Raw genomic sequence first — 22,592 nt, 5'->3', positions numbered from 1 at the left:
CAGGAGGTAGAGCAGGTCACTTACTATTTGGAAGGTTGATGGCTGAACCCCAGTCTGCATGTCAAACATCTTTGGGCAAGATATTAACACCAAGTTGCTCTCTGATGCATCCACTGGAGTATGAATTTATGAATATTTGACAGAAAGCACTTAGGCATAGACAAAACTGCTTGTATAAATGGGTGAATGATGCATATTACATGAAGTGCTTTGAGTGCTGCAGGAGAGCAGAAACACACTTTACAAGAATTAGATTATTTACTATTTTACACATTTGTGGACCATAAATTATACTTTATACTTCTTTGAAATCAACTTGAAGGATGCCGCCTGCATGGACGCATGCGTGGTTGGTGGTACATCAGACCGTGCCACTGTTTTTGTGCAGTCTTTGGGCCGTCACTCAGTTGAGTTCAATTCAGTTTTATTTATGTAGCATCAAATCAAACAGTTGGCTCAAAGTTCTTTATAAAGCAAAGTAAGGACATTACAATATTGCAGAGAAAACGGCAACAATCAGAGCCACCATTTGGTGACACTGTCCCACTAAACTTTTAAATACTTTAGGAACCACAAGTAAGCCTTCAATCTGAAAGTGAAGCACAAAGACTGAAGTGAAACTGAGTGTTAAACTAAATTTCCCACAGCAGCCATTGTCTGTGTTTTCATCCAGTGTTCTTAAATATTTTTTATCGTGTTTTTTCTTTTCAACTGTTCAATTCAGTGTTGCTTTCTTACCTTAATCCGGACCACTTGTTAAACGATCAGCCTTTGACAGGCTCATAGATCATCATCTTCCAGTGACACACGAGCACGTCTGTGGTGGGTGAAAGCCCCTCTTCACTCGCTGTCCAGACGGAAACCTGTACACATGTTACTTCACATTAAGTTCTTTCCTCGGTGACGCACTTTGCAACTTTGGCTTTGTAAAAAATAAAAAGACTAACATATTTTAAAGGATCAAGTGGATGAGAAATATCACTGTGTATTTTTTAACCCTGGTAATAATGTTAAAGATATTCATACATGTTTACATGACCTGTATGAAGGAACACTGTGGGAACTTTTCCTTCAACTCATCGTGTTTTCCATGGATGTCCACCGAGTGAGGAAAAGACGGAGCAGGGAATATTCTGACTATTTGATTTCAGCCTTGGACTCAAATCTTAAACAATCTTAAATTGTCTCAGTGCAGATTATTCATTGTACATTAGTCTGACTAATATCTCACTATAAGATGATAAGTTCATCTAAAGTACCTTACAATGTGTTAGTTTTCCTTTGTCCTTCAACTCTGATGGAACAGCTGTGAGAGCTGCAGCTGGAAAATAAATTCCAAAATAAACAAAAACAAGTCTTTACATGACTGAAATCCAGGTTTATGGATGAGTCAGTTTCTCAGAAGTCCCTGAGGGGAAGTTAGTTGTGTTCATTTCAGTTAATGTTTATCAAATATCAATCAAATATCAGCAAATCAACATTCCTTCAAGGTGTTTTATACTGAACCGTTAGAGAGAAAGTCCCACCTCTCACACTGTGAGCAAACATTTAGTAATGACAATAAAATCCCCCTTTAACAGCAAGAAGCCTCCAACAGCACAAGGCTGTGTGGTGAGGGATGTTGGTAGATAACAGTCTCTGCACTGTAAACACTGCTGTGACATTGTGTCTCTGTGTGCAGGTATATGGCCAGACTCAAGATGGCTTAGATTATAAATGTATATGGTGAACAGTTTGCTGCTCTCTGCATTATTAAAATGCTGATGAGCTGATATTTTGTGTGTCTGTGCAGGCTGGGCCTACTGTATACCACAGCCTAAAGGGAGGATTGGCTTGCTGAGGCCGGGGTGATTGCTGACCTACTAACAGACTGGTGAGTTGAGGACAACTGCTGTTCCCTCCCATTTACAATTTTATTGGTTGTCATATTTTTCCCACAGCTGAGACAGATGTTCAGACCTCGAATCTGTGTGTGTTACACTTCCTGTAGGAGTGTGTCAACAGATGGGAAGTGAAAAAAATGACTGAAAAATAAACTAAAACCATCACGGGAATCCCCGAGAGGCCAAAGCCTGTTTTATTGTTACTAAGGGAGGAGTCAGGGTGACCTGATCCAGCATTAACTTAGATGCATTATCAAAAAGGAAAGTTGTAAGTCTAATTTTAATCTGAGCTAAGAGTCAGTTTGAAAATAGATTTTTGTAATTTTAGAGATACCAATGAAATGACAGAAAGCAGCTCTACGTATTGGTTTAAAATGTTTATTGAAAGACGTATCCTGGTCAAACATGACTCCAAGATTTCTCACAGTGTTACTGGAGGCAAAGACATCCAGAAATATTAAAATGCAACATGTTAAAAGTATAAAGACATATTTGCATCATGCACAGGTATAAATTTAATCAACAGCTGCTGTTTTTTTTTATTTTTAATGTATCTAACGAACGCTAATATCAGGTATAAAGAGACAGCCAGCGTCACATCAAGTCTGGTTGTAAAAGTCGGACATCAGAGAAGATTTGACTGAAAATCAATTTGTAGTTTGTTGTCCACCTTATTTGTACAATTTGAAAGAAGTGTTTAATTTTAGTAACGTTTCTCATGAGTTTGTGATCTCAAGAGTTTAATAATGTGAATACAACGCCAGCTTAAGCCTGACAAGGTGACAAAAAAAACATAACTACAAACTAAATAAAACTAATCTAAAAAAAAAAACCTTTTTTACTTTTGTTGAGCTTCATTGTTTCTCAGATTCATGCTAACTCCATCTTCCCTAGAGGTAAAATTTAAGGATGTTTGCAGCTGATGATCATGTTTGTACATGTCTAATGTAACTGGAAATCTAATTATTCAGTTCCCATAATCCGCCAACTGAACTCTGCTGCTGGCAACACCAGGTGAAAAACAAACTGCGTCACTGAATGATGAAAAACTGGAGTCTAGGATTTGCTTCTGTAGATCTTTATCATTTTAAACATGTTGAGCCCACATTTCAGTCTATGAAATGAAAAACAAAGTCCTGCCTATGGACCATAACGTTATTATACCCATTAAAAGCTGATATAAAATATTCACTTTGACCGTTTTTTAAACTACATTAATACAAAAGCACAAATCAGACACTGAGTCTATAGTTTCTTGTAGCTTATGTTTATTTGCAGTGTTTATATTGGTAAGGTTGTTCAAACTTTCTCTGATATTTTCACATTAAAACCTTACAGCCATTCATTCACAAAGAGCTTTTAATATGAAAGACACGCAGTAGAAGAAGTATTTTTTCTGTACAGTCTAAGGAGCTTGGAAAGAACAGTGTTGAGTATTTAGCTGTCCTGATGAATTAGCGGTGTAAATGTGCATTGTTTATTTATGGCCACTAGAGGGAGATGTTTGACTATCAAATAACCAATGACACTTCCACAGGACACTTAAAACAGTGGGGATTTGCACTTCCTGATAAGGTGACAGTTTTATTTTAATTAACTGTGGATAAAAAACTATCTTCACTTAAGTATGTTTTCATGATCAGATTAAATAAACACTGTGAGGGTCAGAGTGTTTGGGCTTTGTGACCAGGTTAAATGTAACACTGATCTGAGAAGTTTATTACTACTACTATTATTGTTATTATAATTATTATTATGATTATGAATCAATAATTTGGGGTCATGGAATCTATTTAATTCTATTTTTCTTTCCTGTAATTCAGTAATTAATCTGTACTAAATCAAAGAGGGATTTTCTGTTTGGTATTGAGGCAAAGTCACTGGTTAAACTTCGTGCTGTCTGTCTTTTTATGTATTTGTGGTGCTGCTCTCATTTTATTTCCTGTTGCTGTTTCAGGTCTCTGACTGTGTGCTGCTTTAAACTGAGTGCTAACAAATGAAATGAGGTCACTTGTTTTTAGGATTTTACGGACTGTTACTTTGGCTTTTGTCCAAATGTATTTACTGTGAAGTGATCCTGAGATGCTTCCAGGTCAGAAGAGAAAAGAAATCTCTCCAGTTAGTGGCATTAATGTTATTTAAAATGTATAAATATAAATTTAAAGGCTGCCCCGCTGTGTGACCTAGTTTTAACAGTAGATGACAGTAGACAATCAGCACGGCCACTTCAAGCTTCAGTGACAGGTTTAAGAGGAGGGGCTCTGTGCTGGGTCAGGAAATGTGCTCCAGTAATTACCCTGAGTCACACGTTCAGGAATTATTAGTTTATTATTAGTTTATTATTAGTTTATCAGACAAAAAATAAAGTCTTTTGTTTTCATCTCAAAGTATGGAGACAGATGAATGTTTTCCCAGCGGGAGTAGCAATATTACTACTACTACTACTACTACTACTACTAATAATAATAATAATAATAATAATAATAATAATAATAGTAATAATTGATAACAATAACAATAAACAGTCAATTAATGATTTTCTACTAACAGCACTGTGTTTGTTCTCGTCTATATCATTTGATGAAAAACTGTTGTAATGTAATGAAAAACTGTCTATGGTTATACACCGATGTTCAAGTTAACTTCTCTTCAAACTGACTGTACTGACTGCAACACTGAGTGTTTCGGTTAGCCACAACCAAACCGGAACTGTTCACATTTGTCACTTGACAACTCAATGAAACCCACAGAACCACGTGAGAAACACACAAGAGAACAAAAGCTTAATAAGAAATCAGATCGCTGCCATGAGAACAAGAGCTGGATCCAACAAACAAGAATGGAAATAACAGTAAAGTTACTGACAACATAAGATATATTAAAATATTTATATTAATATTGCTGATGTTGAAGTTTGCATATTCTCCTTGTGTTTGTGTGGGTCTCTGCAGGTACTTTGGCTTCCTCCCACAGCCCAACAACATGCAGTTAGTGGGGTTAGGTTAGTTGATGATTCTAAATTGCCGTAGGTGTGAATTCTCTCTGTGTTAGCAAGACTGGGGACCTGCTGAAGGTGTACCCTGAGTCTTGTCCTACGGCAGCTGGGATAGGCTCCAGTCCCACTGCAACCCTGAATTTGTAAGTGGAGGAGGATGTAATAAGTGAAATAAAAGACACAAAACATCAAAAAGAAATCTTTTCAACATATGGATGTGTCTGTGGAGGTGCTGGGGGACCAGTTAGAGACCAGCAGCTGGACATCAATGGTTGGACTGGTGGACTACTTCAGTGAAGAGTAGACGACATCTGGCTCTGGTTTACAGTCTGAACACAAACACACACAGTTATTAAAAACAAACAAACAAAACAACAGGAAACATGATTAGCCTACAAGCTTTGTAGTTCAATCAAGCCCTCCAGTCTCCACCTCTCTGCATCACACACAGTCCCAGTTCAGACTTCAAAGGGAACCAGCTCAGACACAGCCAGCTTCTTCTTTCTCACTCCACCCTAAGATTAACAGGCTGAGCAGATCACAAACAGCAGCACTAAAATGAAAAAACAAGTCTTCGCCGCCATTTTATGCGCTACCCAGAGTCAAGGATTTTCTTTTTGACCAGCCAATTAAAGTGAATTATACTTATCTATTCTTATCATTGCATTAGCTTAATCTAAGCATTCGGTTAGATGAAGTGACAGGTTGCATAAACCGCAGCAGATGTTTAGAGCTCTCTTCTCAAAGCATCTGTACTGTAAAACAACAAATGACCAGAAAGAGCTGGGGGGTATTTTTGTGAAAAGGAAGGTGGGCGACCACAAAGCTGCCATCTTCTTTCAATGCAGACTGATGCACTTCACCACAAAGCACAAAGCAAGCAGGTTCTCACTGCATGAACACTGCTATTGGCTAAACCAGAGCGCACAGCAGAGACAATTCTCACCAGCTTCAGACTAACTGGGGTAAACAGGAAGTAGCTACTGTGGTTTTACATGCAGAACTTTAAAAATGTTCACAAAAAAAGGTTGATTCATTCTATTAAAGGACAGTTTCAGAGGCTCGGTGCACTCAGTTAAGGATCTCTAGACTTTTCCGTTCATGTCTTCATACGTCTCATAGTGACAGCTCCAGGATTATAGTGAAAAAACCTTTGAAACTCGTCATCATTTCCTCATCATCATCCAAATCACCAAATGTTAGCATACTGAGAAGATGGTGAACATGATGAACGTTAAACCTACTGCTAACCTTCTAACGCTAGTAGTTAGCTTCAAGCAAAGTCCCATTTCCTGGGTATTTAAACTGACCTAATACAGGAGGAACTGACTGAAACCAGTGCTGCCAGATTTAATTTCCCAGATTAAATCATCTTTGATAATGGTCCAATGTCAACTAAACACTCCGTGAATGCAGAACATCATACCAGCAGTCAGACTTGGTGATGCTAGTGTGGCGGTCTGGGACTGCTTTGCTGCTTAATTGGTGGAACAATGAATTATCCTCTATCAGAACATTTTGCAGGAGAAAACCATCAGTTGATGTCCTGAAGCTCGAGCACACTTGGATTGTGGAGCATGACAATGATTCAAACTCGCAGCAGCAATTCCATCTCTCAATAGACAAAATAAAGAAAGATATTATGGGGTGGCATAGTCATAATTTATTTTAATTATATTTAGGATGCTTTGGCATAATGTTAGAGACCATACATACTGGTAAACCCTGCAGTGTGGCAGAAATTAAAAATATATATTCAGCATTTTTTCACAGGGCCAGTTAGGCTTGGATGGCTTTTTTCCTGTATATTAAATGAACTCATGATTTTAAAAATGTTTGGTTTTTAGCCTTTTATCAGTATTGGTTTCATTTAAATGAGTATGGTAGAACTGTGTAGTGTTTTGCAAATAAGCAAACAGCTTTAAACTCAGTGCAGCTCATCAGTCTCATGGTCTGTATCAGAAAAATGTTAAACTCAATCTTCCCAATCAAATAACATTTAATGATCATAATCAGCAAGATGAATGTATGTGGTCAACCTGTCAAGATGTCAAAAGCATTAACTTTATCAAAGATAATTTCAGAATTTAAGTGTACAATATGGGTGGTGATTTGCAATGAAGGGGGAAATTATACAGTGAGGAGTTTTTATAAGTAACTTTTAATGAGTAATCCTCCATTTTTCTTTATGACTACACAATCTAATTAAACATAATTGTAAAATGTCAAAAAAAACCAAAACCCAAACAATTCTCTGTTAGTGAGATCAAATGTTCAAATTACTGTGACTGAAAGCAGACATGTTAGCCGCAACCAAACCAGAACAAGTCAAATTTTGCATCTGACATTTTGGTGAATTCCACCACGTGATCACGTAACCACGTGAGAAACACACATAAAACAAACGTATATTTGTTGTGCAAAGAAACAAAATCACTGCTGAGGAAACATGAGTCAACAGGCATAAATACAAAGAAGAGTGATGGTACTGGGAACATAAACACAGAGGTGGGACCAAGTCATTGTTTTGCAAGTCTCAAGTAAGTCTCAAGTCTTTATCCTCAAGTCACAAGTCAAGTCTCAAGTAATGTCAGGCAAGTCAGAGTCGAGTCTCAAGTCACTGGTGTAAAAGTCCGAGTCAAGTCACAAGTCTGAAATTTTGAATTTCAAGTCCTTTCGAGTCTTTAAAAAAAACGAAAAAAGAATGTTGCAGTTATGCTAAATGTAAATATTAGACCATGTAATTTTTAAATCTGTGTTTTTCTCAACACATGACAAAATAGTGAACTTAGAAAATATACACAAATTGTGAAATTGCACCTCTTTAAAATGCAGCTCAATTAAACCTAGCTCCAAGAATAATTTTCACCGACAGTTCTGAGATAAGCTGCATGTTATTCTTGGATGTAGGACCGGCTTTAAAATCGCATGACAAAAATATCATACATATTAAAAAAAACTGCATCACCAACGTAGCCTGGACAACATTTGCTAGTTAGATGAAGTCAGCTATCTCATCGTAGCATATTTATATGCATATTTATAATCATACGGTTCTTAGAGTGAGTGCACACACTCATGAAGTTTAGTAACTTCAGGTCACTGCAACAAGCCCAGGTACAGTTTACCGACGGATGCAGGACCTTGAAATGCACCGTGTAGAACGAAAGACCATCGTACGTATCATAAGTTTACCAGTCTCACAAATTGTCGTCATAAATACACATTCGTTAACCGTTTATTAATAGGACCTTTGAGCTCAACGGTAATTAATTAGTAGTGGAAATAATTTCTGGTACGCGTTACAGAAATGTAGCAGTGACAATAATACTGTATGCTGTAATCGTACTGGACAATTAGTGATACAAAAAACAACTGTTTTACCCTGTGAATAAAAGTATATGTTTTTGTCAATGTACCATGGTAATAACAGAAGCGAAACACAATATTGTGTCAGGACAATTCACTATTTAAAAACACTGACCTTCGTGTAAATGCTTGGAGCAGACTAACCTGTGAGCTGGAGTGTTCTGGGACGTTATATTTGGTCTTTGAATGGCTGCGATCCAGGCCATCCGTCGCCTCTTTGTTACTTCGGAAACATGGCTCGAACAATTTCTCTTAAACGTCGTAATCCGATAACAACCGATTTCTTTACCCGTCGGCTTCCCGTGGCTGTCATGTGACCGGCTATTGCAGTTAATAATACAACAGCTTCTTGCCATTTTTTGTGTTTCTTTTTATCGCTGTATAACTGATTTCAATTAAAAGCCTGCATGCGCTAGTACCACTTGCCACGAGTTCCCAGAATCCTTTGTGGTTCTACCCCAGAATGACATCACATTTTCAATCTCTATATAATATGCATGTTACATTTTATATTTGGGGTGAAATATCAAGTCTTTTCAAGTAAACCGGTTCAAGTCCAATTCAAGTCCCAGGTCATTGGTGTAAAAGTCTAAGTCAAGTCACAAGTCTTACAACATTTTTTCAAGTCAAGTCTAAAGTCATAAAATTAATGACTCGAGTCTGACTCGAGTCCAAGTCATGTGACTCGAGTCCACACCTCTGCATAAACACATTTCCACAGTATGTCCCTGCTCTTAAAGCCAGATTAATCAGGGATTGGACTGGCAGGACCTCTGGCCCTGATGTGAGTGATAGACCCAGCAGAGGGCAGGTCCACATGTTTCGTTCAGACTATGTGTTACTGGGCCCTATGGGTTAAGCTCCAGTTCCCCCATGAGCACCTTTCTCCTTGGCTGCTTCCAGAGTAGGATTGAACCCAAGGGGTGTTTTGTTGTTGGACCACAGTCTCTCCACTCAGGTAAAAGAGGACCAGAGCTGTCAAGTGATCACTACCTGATGCTAAGTTGGACCAGGTAGTGGGGAGGATGCTGGACAAACCAGGCACACCCAAATCTCTGGTAAGTATTGGTTGTGTCTGACAGATGGCCCAATTCACGAGATCTTTAATTCCTCGTGAATTCCAACTGGAATCTGTCATGGCTGCACTTCACCACTGATTCTGTTCCTAACATTTATGGATACAATTTCTGGGTGAAGCTAAGAGGTGGAGTGTTTCTGCTTTGGTGGCCTTGGTATGACCTTTCTATTATGATGTGGTTCTTCTGGCCTCATCTGTTGGTAACCTCCAGTGTGCATTAGAGGGATTTGCAGCTCAGTATGAAGTAGCTGTGTTGAGAATCAGCAACTCCAAATTTGACACGAGCACCTTAATTGTCTTCTGTGGTCTTTCAGGTCTTTTGGTGCTGTTGGGCTGGTCGATGCAGTCCTTCTTTTTAAAAGTGCACTGGACTGTTGATCAGGCCATTTGGTCATAATAGTATTTTTTTGTTTGTATTTTTATGTTATGTCCATGATAGTCTTACATTAGTTTTTTTAGACCATGATGAGCATTGCTGTCTTTAGAGTTCAAATTCAGACTGAATTCACTTTGAAGCGACTTTAGATCTTTTATCATCTTAATTTATTGCCTTAAATTGTATAAATGAATAGCGTTGTATAAGTACAAGTTCAAAGATGCAGAGCAGCTTTACCTTTTTTCCTCTTTGGTCTGAAGGCTATTTGTCCGTAATTGATGTCTTCTGTTCTCACTCCTGAGTACACTGCAGCAGGATCGCTCTCTGCAGAGTAAAGTACATATAAATTTCTGTAAGTAGAGCAGCTGCAATAGTACTGTTATATTATTGCAGCATACTGTATGCTTTACCACTTCTGATTACCACAATTTGTTATTTGTGTATTACTCAAAGTGTACTGACACACTGAGGTTGTACATAAATGCCACTGGCACTGTTCAGACTCTGCCAGTTCATCACAGATGGTCCTGCGCTGGGTTATTGAGTATCTATGTGTATCAAATAATGCTAAAACATTTTATAATATATTATATTATACTATAATGTAATTATTTTGTAGTGTGCTATGGTTGATCGACCCTGCCTGATATGAACATGTTCTGCTCTTCTAAACATGATCACTAAAAAAAAACAACAACAAAAAAACAAGCCTCTGTCTAATTTTAGATACAACACAGAGCTGAGGGATTATTTATTTTAGAAGTGTCAGTTAAATTTAATAACTGCAACAATTTTTCACAGTTATCTCATCTGAATACCTCTGCAAGGAAACACAGAATGACCACATTGAACTGGGTGGGTGTTTTGTGAAAAAGGAAGGTCAAATACCACAATGATATTATTTTCTTTTTTTTTTAGCACAGACTGATGCAAGTCACCACAAGGCAGAGAAGCAACAGCTTCTCACCTATCACTATTATTAGCCAAACCAGAACACACAGCAATGAGAATTTTATGAGCTTCACACCAGCTAAAGTCAATAACAGGAAGAAGCTGCTGTGGTTTTAAATGTAGGACTAGGTTAGAAAATAATTATTTGCTTTAATGGAGAGTTTGAATGTCTCATAGTTACAGTAACGTAACGTAATGTGGCTCCAGAATCCAAAAAACACAAGTGCCTGAGTTGAAGGAGTCACACTCTACCTGAGTAAAGAGAGTCAACTGAGACCAAACATGACACTAAGAATAATGAGTTACATGTGCTATGCTCATTCATCACATGCACTGTCGTCAGTTTTGACTCACACACTGTCCTGGTGCCACAGCAAAGATCTAATTTTCATTATTTTATGTTTGTTTTGGAAACCATAATTCAGCTGTTTTAGAAAAAAAGATGTAAGATTTTGACGTAAGGTTTGGGTAAGGTAAGGTTACCCATAAAAACTGAAAAATAATTTCAGTATTATGTAAAAGGACTTTGTTTCAGGGAACACAAAACGGATTAACAATTAAAAGCTGTTCTGCAGCAATGAAGGTTGATCAAGCCTTGAAAGCTGGTGCTACTAATTCCTACTAGAGATGGCACGATACCACTTTTTATGTCCGATACCGATATCATAAATTTGGATATCTGCCTGAATCCGATATAGTGTTTTTTAATCAACAAAATTGTTTTTTAAATATCTTGCTGCATTTTGTATAAGTTCATACTCAAGTTTAAAACAACAACTACACTAAAGCTATTCTGCTATACCTGTATGCAAAAAAAAAATATTTCATAGTTCAGCAATACTGATCAATCTAATAAACTTAAACCTACACCATCCTCCCTATTCTGGTATTTTAAAGAGTACTTAGCATAAATATTAAGCAACCTAACTAATAGGGTTCCAACTCCCAGCAATAACAAAAATAAATAAATAAAAAATAGGGAACCACCCCTCACGCTCCACCTCATGATGCCTAATCGACGTAATCAACCTTAATTTGATGCAGTGTGAAAAAAATGCACAGAAATCAATTATTTTTCAAGAAATATTAAATAGATTCAACATCTTTCTTCAACAAAATTGCAGACTGCACAGATGGTACCTTCCCAAAGGAAAATGTACTATAGCTTACTAGGGTATATATATTAGACTTAATAGTTACTATATACAGTAATGGACTTCAATTCATTTTACATCAGATTAAAACTTTGGGTGTCAGATAATTATTTATTAAAAGCTCGACATTTTAAATGAGAATAAGAAAGAAAAGTATGTCTTTGTGCCCCCTTTTCCCTGTTAATGCCCTATCGGCCCCCCTGGCTAAACTTTGCTAGATCCGCCCCTGCACAGTTACCAGCCGTCAGCTGCGTAGAAAAAGATCCTGGTGTAGAAAGTAATATTAAATACATTCTAACAACAGCTTATCAAGCTTCAACGTGCTGCTGTTGTTCAGCCACTGGTTTCCTCTTTCTGGTGCAAAGTGGGCCAAAAACAAACAAGAGAGACGGACTCGCGACAGAAAAGCCGATCAGCTGATCATTAAGCAGTTTCACGATTGAAGTAGCAGCAAGAAGAGGCAGTCGCTTGTTAAGCTTAACGCAGGAATGCTTTACAAACATTCAGAGATGGACTTACACACTTGCTTTACTTCTCTCGGGGATAACTTTGTCGGAGATGAAATGCCAGGTTGCTAGCGAAGCTCCACATGCTATCCAGACCACTGACAGGTCCCACATGCCACAGCCGCTCTATCACGTGATGCATACTGCTCCGACGTGCTAACGTTCTGAGGCGAGTTACGGCGTGTTGCAAGTTTTGTGAGGTGCTTTCCTGATATTTAATGGATCGGATTACATTTTTTATTTTTCTCCGATATCCGATCCAGTAATTTAGGTCAGTATCGGACCGATACCGATACGTAATATCGGATCGGTCCATCTCTAATTCCTACATTGGATTTCTCAGGATGACCCCTCTATTTAGCCTTTCCAGGAGTCATGCGGTACATGGGACACTGGGTAGGATTCTAGACGCACCGAGCACACAGAGATGAGCTGGGAGGAAGACAGCCTAAACACCTAAACAGCATCCTTTGTTGATCTCAGGGGGCCTCTGTCAGCTGGGGGAACCTAACGGTGTCAACAACAAGGTTATTGGGAACCAGGAGTAAGTAATTGTGTTTTTATGTTTGTGCTCCAACATAAAAGAAGTGCTGGAACAGATTATGGTACCATACATGCATCAGCTGAACAGTATTGTGCTGCAGAAAGTAGTGTGTTGCTACGAAAATGGCAAGAAAAAGCAAATAACAACAGAAGTGAGACAGACCATCATACACTCTGGTATGTGTCTAGTTGGTCAGTGGTTCATCCTACAACAAGATAATGACCCAACACATTAGTGCAAGCTATGCCTGAACTACCTCAGGAAAAAAGAAGAAGATGGTAGGCTTGAAAACATGGAGTGGCCAGCACAGTCTCCAGACTGAAACCCATTCAAGCTGTTTTGGGATGAACTGGACAGAAGAGTGAAAGCAACACAACCTAAAAGTGCCACATTAATGGGAACTTCTGCAACATATATGGGAAGAACTTTCTCAAGAATATTTGATTTGTATTGTAGAGAGAATGACATGCGTGTGCCCAGCTGTTATATCTGCGAAAGGCGGCTACTTTGATGAGTCAGAAGTTTAGAATATAAATTCTATAATTTCTTGTTTAATTCCAGTTGTCTTTTTGTACAATGCTTTCATTTCATTTTAGAGTGCAATGAGACATTAACGTGGAGAATTTTCAATAAATCTGGAAAAACTGGATTCTTCTTTTGACCTGTAGTGTATATACATGGCAAAACTAACTGTGTGTGTGTGTGCGCACGTAATTTCAGTTCCTTGTGCTGACAGGAAATTTGGCTAGTGAAATATAACTTCCAGGATCCTGGTGTAAGAATGGTTGGAGAGATTCTGACTTTCTACAGCAGCCAATACGAAAACAAGCAAAACTTTCCAAATGTTTTCATAGGTGTTAATCAATATGTGAGCAGACTAGGATGGTGGATATTATGAACATTACACAAAGCTTGTAGCATTCTGAGTTTACAATTTAGAGATTGAACTGGCTATGATGGAGAAAATGAAGATCAGCTGTACCTGACTTTTTTTTTCTTGTCTTTGATGATGATTTGCCCATAAGTGACGTATTCTGTTCTCACTGCTGGAGAGACTGCAGCTGGATCACGCTCTGCACAATGAAACACACAGAGAATGTCAGTGCAGGCAGTACAAGTGATAGCAGAGCTGATTGAAACTGCTGCTCTAGCAGAACTCTTTATGCACACACACAAAAATACAAACAACAGCAACAACAAAACAGTTACAACACTGCAAAAGTCTCGAATCACCCGTCATTTTTTCATATTTTACTTCCGATGAGTCAGACTTTCATGTAATGTTTTCAAGTGCTCTTGAACAATGTTTCTCCAGACTTTTTTTAAGGTCTTTCAACGTTTTTCTTTGGACAATGGCTGCTATTTTTACACATCCTTTTCAATCCACTCAACGTAGCTGACCATTTCCAGAATATATATTTTTTAATTCAAGTATGAAAAGACACCTAACTGCATAACTCAAATGATGAACTAGTGTTGTGTGGTTCTTCAGTTGATGGTTGCCAAGAAACAATTCTTAAGGAAGCGGAGCAAGAGCTAAAGGCTGAGGTATGTCACGTTACACAAGCAAATCATCATCAGTATGTATGTAGGACGTCAGGAGAGAAGTACAAAAGATTGTCTACAGCCATCTGTAGCTCATGGTGGGGACTCTTTCATTGTCCAGGCTGCATTTTAACCTTGTTTGAGATCTTGTTCACACTGATGGAAATATGAACACAGAAAAGTACCATCAGATTTTGATCTACATTCATTTCATTCATTTACCTCATACTGGTGTTCTACAGTGGCTTGCAAAAGTATTCCCCCTTGAACTTTTCCACATTTTGTCACATTACAGCCACAAACATGAATCAATTTTATTGGAATTCCACGTGAAAGACCAACACAAAGTGGTGTACACGTTAGAAGTGGAATGAAAATCATACATGATTCCAAGCATTTTTTACAAATAAATAACTGAAAAGTGGGGTGTGCGTAATTATTCAGCCTCACGTGTGCATCACTTTGTGTTGGTCTTTCACGTGGAATTCCAATAAAATTGATTCATGTTTGTGGCTGTAATGTGACAAAATGTGGAAAAGTTCAAGGGGGAATACTTTTGCAAGCCACTGTATATAGGAAATATGTCAAAAAACTTTATGGTCCTTCCTCTTTTTATAACATCTGTGGTAAAATTGTTGCAGGTTGCATAGTTTGTGTTTTTTTCTCTCTCTTTTCTAAATGAGAAACAGGAAGCTGGATGACTCGTAGCTGTTAGCTTTTGTAAACCACAGATCACACACAACATAGTCCAACATTCAAAGAACAACATTCATGAAGCACAGTGGGAGAGTGTATAGAAAGATGATTACATCTGAGTGAGTTGGTTAAGCTGTTTGAACAAAATGAACATAATATTTTTTTTTCATTATGGGAAAGTTTAACTATAATAATACATTCTTGAAAAAAACACAACTGTGATTTCAGGGTTTTTGTTTTAGTGTTACAACTATCTAATTACAAATAAGTGTTTACTAGGCAAGGCAAGGCAAGGCAAGGCAAGGCAAGGCAAGTTTATTTGTATAGCACAATTCAACAACAAGGTGATTCAAAGTGCTTTACAGAGACATTAGAAACAAGAACAAATAAAAAGCATGATTTAAAATTGAATAAAACAAGCAAATAAACTAACTAACTAATTAACAAACAAACAAACAACAGTATATAAAATCAAAACAGATAAAATCAGAACAGTAGATAAAATCAGTAGTTAAATGTACTAATCATCCTTCACATGCTCCATAATATCCTCAAATAAAGATATTACCAGACTAAACCAAATCTTACACTCCTGAAGAGGTGAAGGTCAAAACAAAGTCCACATGATCCAAACTACACTCATAAAGCATGTTGTCATAGGCTTTCAATTTCATATATACCCTTACTCTTACATTGCTATGTAGGATGTTACCCAATTTTAAAAATGTACACGACAAACAAATATTACCACTCAGCAACCATCTGTATAACTCAGCATCTTACAACATAGATTAATTAATCAATTAATTAATTAAATAAAATTTTAACTCTCCAAGAAAATAAGGTTTAAAAAGCTCCCTGCAGATTTAACTTCTACTAAATATTGCAAACTTACAAAATATTATAATGTCACTAAAAGGCTCAATCCAGAGTACTTTCTTTTTTTTTTAATCAATGCATCGGGGTCCTCCGACAAGAACACAGAACAAGCCATCCTGAGACTGAAACCTCAAATCCCAAAAACTGCAGGTCCACTAATATCCACTTGAATCTCTATAAATAAATCGGTCTAGAGAGAAGCCCATGCTAAAATATCCAGATTTTAACATGCATGGTACAAAAAATGATCTCAGTTCTTATTTTTCCCAAGCACTTCGTAGGAGGATTTTTGTTATTTATCATGGAAATATAGTTGTGTGGCTTTGTAATGCAATATCTTGTTTTCCCTTTGGACTGCTCCCTGCTAATTTCTCCCATAGAAATTCAAACTTCCACTACCCTACAATGCTAAGTGTTGCTTCTATATTGATCTTCACATTATAAAAAAATTTCCAAACTGCACTGAGTGATCTAGTTTTACAAAAAAAAAAAAAAACCCAACAAAAAACAAACATAAGTAGAAGACAAAAAAGTCTTACCTCTGCTTTCTTGGACTATCTCTTCTTGACAATCGGATATTCTGACGTTACTGTATGTGATGTCATCGAAAGGCTTGTCCTGTTCAGCTTAAAAGATCCAAGTTTAAAAGCAAAAAACTCAATAACAATAAATAATTGAAAAAGTGTAACTGGACTATTAATATAAAACAATATGATGCCATTATTTGAAAAAGAACACAAACTTTGAATCGATAACATGCACAAACAGAATGTACACATGAAAAAAGAAAAATGATAATAAATTAAATCACATTAATGTGAAAACTTATACCATTATTCACCAAAACAACACCTGAATGAAAATTCTCAGTCTCACCTTCAGTTTTTCTACAAAAACATTGTCTCACAAGCAGAACCAGTAATACCAGTAGAATCAGAAAAATGACTGATCCAACAGATGACAACACAGAGAGTGAAGGAGAGGAATCAGGCTGATATTGAGATACACAGAGTGAGGTGGATGTAGGTGGAGGTGTGGATGTAGGTGGAGGTGTGGTGGTGTGTTTCTCTAAAATAAAGCAAACACAGTCATTAAGTTGTCGTCACATTGTGAATGTTGAAAGCTGCAGAAACACAGACAGGTGAGTGTGTCACCTGTGACAGTGATCCAGCTGGATGGAGACTCTCCATGACCGCTGATGTCACACTTGTAGAGGCCTTCATCAGACCTGGAAACATGCTGGATGGTCATGTGACCTGTAGGCTGCTTCCTGATGAGGGAGCCATCTTTAACAACCATCTGGAAAATATTCCTGCTTAACGATGGGTCCCATAGACTATCAGTGGCCTCATTGCAGCATCTGTACACTCAGCAAGAAGAAGAACACCAATGAAAGCATCCAGGTATTCCTCATAACTATCTTTCTACATGGACTTTTTTTTCCTTTAAGGTTCATCATAGTAATGATGATCCTTTTTAGTGACAATGGCATAAATAGCTCAAAACATGTCTTCATGTCACTGACTCTGGTCAGAGTAAACCTTGTATTCCAGGGGTCATTTTGATGACATTTGCAGCAGCTGCCCTGCCATGTACATCATGAGATCTTACCAGTTTTGGACTTGAATCTTTCAGCAGGAGCAGCTTCAGCACCAGCGACCTCCTCCTCTGATCAGATGGGTCTGTGTCTTCCTCCTTAGAAACCTGCCCATCGGAATCGCTATGCTGCTCTGTGTCCTCTCCTTCATTTTCAGCAAAAATAGGATCTAGAACTTGGCTCACTGTAAATCTTCTTCTCATTTTTGTATGCTGCAAAATGTAAATGTGCACTCTGGAAGTCAAATGGTTACTCAAATGAGTGAATTCACATCACATGCCTTGACATGCCCGCCTTTGTTAGTTTTGTTTTCATGCAGGTATACTAACCCTAACCACGCAAAATAAGAAAGCTCATATGATTAGGAGAGGAGCTGGCTGTCAGCGTGTCAGCTGACAGTGCACTTATGATTTCAGTTTTGGCTCTAATTATTGCTTTGTACACATAATATTATAACTGGATCCAAACTGACCCTAACAACACAAATGTCATAATTTCAACTAGAGCATTTTATAATTTAGTGAAAAGATTTTGTTTTTGTTTTATTTTGTAGAAATATAAGTTCCTGACAAAGTCAAAAAGCCTTGATACAATAAACAAATGTGATTTTTTTTATGCATTTAAAATTTAAAATGTGTCGGTGCTGACCCTAACACAAGAGGAAGGTAAAGAAGTCTGAGCAGCTTTGCAGAATTAAACTGTTGTCGTATAAAAGCATCTGCTGTGCTGTAACACCCAACTTCACCAGTAGATGGCAGAAGACATTAAAGTCCAATCGTTCATTTCAAGCTTCAGTCAGAGGAGGATATCTGAGCTGGTCCAGGAGACGTGATCAGGAAAGAAGTGCAGTCTAAGTCACATGTTCATGAGTCTTTAGTTTATCAGACACTAAATACAATAAATAATCTCCGTTTTTATCTTAAACTATATATTTTGACACTGAATGTTTCCCAGTGAAAGGAACAATACATTAAAAATCAGTCAGTCAAACAATATTTATTACTGACAGCACCAGGTTTATTCACTTCTATACTTACATAATATCATGAACCATAATTGTAAAATGTAAGTTTCATAATTTTCTACATTTTTGGCTTAAAAAACAAAAAACAACCGTCTTCAGTCTCAAATACAAACATCTTGTAGTGAAGCTTTTGTGTGCAGTTTAATCACTGAAAGATTTTTCTGCTGTTTTTAGTCTGAAGTTGCAGTTTCATTATTTTCATTATTTTCTTTGCTTTCAGCACTGAGGAGAGCAGTATAACGGTTAGCCACAACTAAACAATAACAACTCAGATTTTCTACCTGATACTTTAGTGAAACCCACAGAACCACATGTGAAACGCACATGACAACAAGGGTTTATTCAACAAACACAGAACATACAAATAACAGTAAAGTTATTGAGGACATAAATAAATTACATATTTATTTCACCAGAGTTGAATTTGCAAGAAAAGTCATTGTCACTTTTAAAAAAGTCAAATTAAAGCAGGATGTTATTTTTTTCTGATTTAGTGAGAAAGAAAAAGAAACATAAAGATCAGTGTTGACGTCCTCTGGTCTAAAGTGTTTGGGGGACCAGTTAGAGACCAGCAGCTGGACGTCAGTTGGACTGGTGGACTGAAGAGCAGACATCACGCACTTTTTTAAGATCTGAACACGAACACACAGTTTAAAATAATCATTCTGTATGTCATACTAGGCCTTTGTGCAGCACCTCAGCTCACCCTCTCTGTGAAACAAACAGTTTTAGCCCCTCCCCCTCTAAGACACCTTTCCTCTGATTGGCTCTCCCTCTCCAACACAAGGTTTGAACAGCATTTGAGAGGAGCTCCTGTGGCTAATATGATAATATCAGCCATCTTCTCTTTCTGACATCATAAAACTGCAAGAGTGTAAAACTTTGAACAAACTGAGTGTTTAGGGCAGTCTGCAGCCAGTGTATGGCTCACAGCAATTACTTGGACATACACTGACCTCGATATTTTATTGGGCGTTAGGTTCTATAAGATGATTAACATACGATTGGGCCTGATTATTAAAGACTGTATGTGAGGAGGATTTTGATTTCAGGCCAAGGTAATGCCATCCAGAGTAAGAATCTGGTTAGATAACATATTTCTACGATTTTTTGGGCAGGACAAAACCCTCTGTTTTTAAATCTGAATTAAAAAAACACATGTCAGGAAATTAGGAAAAGCAAAACAGGTCCATTGTAAACCAGCTTTTTCTTTCCTGAATTACAAAAATAAAGAAAAAAAAAATCAGGTTCTTTTTCTGCTCTGCAGATTATTTCACATTTGTTTTAACCTAATTAGTCAAGTACAAATATTACAAACCTAAATGCTGTATATTGGCCATTAGTAAAACTTACTGTCAGAGTTCACAAGTCTGACATTGGTCAGGATATTTTTTGATTAGCTTAGCTTAGCATGGCAGCTGGAAACAAAGTGAGCAGCTAGCTTGTATTTGTGTAAAGTAAAAAATAAAGAGCAGCTGTACCTGGGCCTCCTTGTTCTGATGGTTGATTTTCCATAACTGACGTCTTCAGTTCTCACTGCTGAGTCAGCTAAATCAGTTTCTGTATAATAAAATACATTTAAATTACTGCAGGTACAACAACTGCAACAGTACTGTATTATCACACACAGCTATAGGAACTATTAATTTACTTTCTGCAGCATTATGAAACAATTAAGTGATGATGTTTACAAACTGCATCAGCTTTTCAGAGTTTCCTCCTCTAAACACCTGCTGTTGACCACAAAGCATTGGGGGGTATTTCTGAGAAAAAGAAGCTGGACGACCACAAAGCTGCCATCTTGTTTCAGTGCAGCCAGAGATACTTCACCACAGAGCACAAAGCAAACACTTTCTCACAGCATGAATAATATTATTAACAAAGCAGCACACACTGCAGTGAGAGGTCTGATCAGACTGACAGCAGGAAGTAGCTGCTGTGGTTTTACACGCAGAACTTTAAAAATGATTCATGCTTTAAAGGACGGGCTGGAAATGAACAGTTAATATTTATGGTTCTTTCTGTAATGATCTGTCTTTTCAGTCTCTCTGTTTATGTCTCATAGTAAAAGTTATTCCTGCTAATTAGGCTAACAGCTAGTGTCAGCACAGACAGACACATCTGAGCTGCTTTTACTGATCATTGGTTAGTTCTAACATTACTGAATGTTGTCTGCACACATTACAGTCTGATCTATATCTTTTATCTATTTATTTATCCGTAGTCTGGGATGTGTGGTGTTCTTGTCACTATTCAGACAACCTCTGAACTCTGAGCTGCACGGTGCTGGGCTGTGAGCTAAGGTCCCACTGAAACAATGCCAGGACCTGATACCAGTGAGAGTTAAGAAACATTCTGGCAGGAACACAAAGGAGCAAAAATCTTAAAGAAAATATGTGAACTCAAATACTACCGTCAGACTGGCAGTGGTTCTTATCTTGACAGCTTTGTACATGACATGAGTGATGATGTCATCCTGTCCAGCATTCAATTGATCTGCTGAAATTTTCCAAAATTAAGAATAATATAAATTAAATATCTAAACAGAGATTATAAGAAATTATTATTATTATTATTATATATATATATTATAAGAAAGTTGTTGCTGTGATCATCATGAATGTGAACTTTATTCTACTGAACAAACTCAGACATGAAAGATCAGGAAGTCTGAGTCTCACCTTCAGGTTTCCTGTGAACACATCGTCTCACCAGCAGAACCAGTAACACCAGTAGAACCACAACACAGACTGAGCCAACAAATGACAAGACAGAGAGAACAGGAGGAGAGAGTGATGGAGGAAGAGTGATGGAGGTGGAACCAGGAGGAGGTGTGGATGTAGGTGGAGGTGTGGATTTAGGTGGAGGTGTGGTGGTGCGTTTGTCTAAAATAAAGCAAACACAGTCATTAAGTTGTCGTCACATTGTGAATGTTGAAAGCTGCAGAAACACAGACAGGTGAGTGTGTCACCTGTGACAGTGATCCAGCTGGATGGAGACTCTCCATGACCGCTGATGTCACACTTGTAGAGGCCTTCATCAGACCTGGAAACATGAACATGCTGGATGGTCATGTGACCTGTAGGCTGCTTCCTGATGAGGGAGCCATCTTTATAGAAAGCAGCTGGGAGGTTGGAGGGAGTAGTCTTTGTTTTACAGAGCAGAGTGACGTCATCTCCCTCCATCACAGGGAGGACAGGACTCTGCAGGATCACTGATCCACCTCAACACAGAGACAAACTACAGCATTTCATCCATTTACACACAGCTTCATCAACACTAACTCCACCCACTCAGCTTACCAGTGACTGTCAGGTTAACCATGTTACTGATGGGACCCTCTCTGGACTCACACCAGTAAACTCCACTGTCAGATGGGTAAGCATAGCTGATGTTACAGGAAGAACCAGCTGGTTTTCCAAACCCATCTGTTCCACACTGAGTCCTCTGTTGTTTGCTTGTGTTTCTCCTCAGAGTCCATCCAGCAGAGCTGTCGTCCTCCTCACAGCTCAGAGACACAAAGGCTCCTTTAAAGAACTGAGAGCTGCTGGGACTCACAGTCAGACGAGCTGTGAGGGTTAAAATGAAAAACTGATGATCTGTTTGATGTTGTCAAGAATTATAATACTGTAAGAAATCCTTCATCTAACTAGATTTATATGTGAGCTCTATTATTAAGTATGAACCCAATCAGGTCATATCAGTGAGCATTTCTCAGGTTTAAACTGTGACAGAAGAAGGTTACTGACCTTGGTTTGTTGTGCAGCTCAGCAGTGAGATCAGAACTGAAGAGAAATGACACTCAGGTTGATTTGAGGTGAACATAAAGAACAACTCCACACAAACAGCTGACAAACACACAAACTCATCTCTCTGATATATCTACTCATTTTCAGAACTGTAAAAGTGTGTTTAAAAAATGAAAGAAGCTGGTGGAAAATCCATTCATTCATTTTGTTAGCCACTTATTCCATCAAGGATTAGCTGAAACATGT

At 37.9% G+C, this 22,592-nt stretch overlaps 1 protein-coding gene and 1 long non-coding RNA gene across 2 annotated transcripts; both read right to left on the bottom strand.

Moving 5' to 3' along the window:
- Nucleotides 1–18,676: 18,676 nt before the first annotated feature.
- LOC101466448 (uncharacterized) lies at nucleotides 18,677–21,671 on the bottom strand. Its single transcript, XM_076880949.1, has 5 exons — nucleotides 21,569–21,671; nucleotides 21,279–21,482; nucleotides 21,011–21,096; nucleotides 20,079–20,157; nucleotides 18,677–19,229 (listed from the first exon to the last, which is right to left on the bottom strand). Exons 1-4 carry the CDS (start codon nucleotides 21,669–21,671, stop codon nucleotides 20,146–20,148), a joined length of 405 nt encoding a protein of 134 aa, XP_076737064.1. The 3' UTR covers nucleotides 18,677–19,229; nucleotides 20,079–20,145.
- A 39-nt stretch (nucleotides 21,672–21,710) lies between these two features.
- On the bottom strand, nucleotides 21,711–22,388 carry LOC143415647 (uncharacterized). The gene is made up of 3 exons (XR_013096056.1): nucleotides 22,347–22,388; nucleotides 21,900–22,166; nucleotides 21,711–21,820 (listed from the first exon to the last, which is right to left on the bottom strand). It is a non-coding gene; the product is annotated as an uncharacterized LOC143415647 (long non-coding RNA).
- Nucleotides 22,389–22,592: the final 204 nt, after the last annotated feature.

The sequence above is a fragment of the Maylandia zebra genome, unplaced genomic scaffold, assembly GCF_041146795.1.
Source record: "Maylandia zebra isolate NMK-2024a unplaced genomic scaffold, Mzebra_GT3a scaffold02, whole genome shotgun sequence".
Lineage (NCBI taxonomy): Eukaryota > Metazoa > Chordata > Actinopteri > Cichliformes > Cichlidae > Maylandia > Maylandia zebra.
The sequence above is the reverse complement of the archived record's forward strand: the minus strand, read 5'-3'. Positions and strand labels throughout refer to the sequence as shown.

Bases quoted from the DNA above. Each gene is read 5' to 3' on its own strand.
- LOC101466448 (XM_076880949.1), bottom strand. From the start codon at position 21,671: ATGACCATCCAGCATGTTCATGTTTCCAGGTCTGATGAAGGCCTCTAC. The intron at 21,483-21,568 runs GTGACACACTCA...GCTTTATTTTAG, and splicing joins CAGCTGGATCACTGTCACAG to ACAAACGCACCACCACACCT. The intron at 21,097-21,278 runs GTGAGACTCAGA...GGAAAATTTCAG, and splicing joins TGTTCACAGGAAACCTGAAG to CAGATCAATTGAATGCTGGA.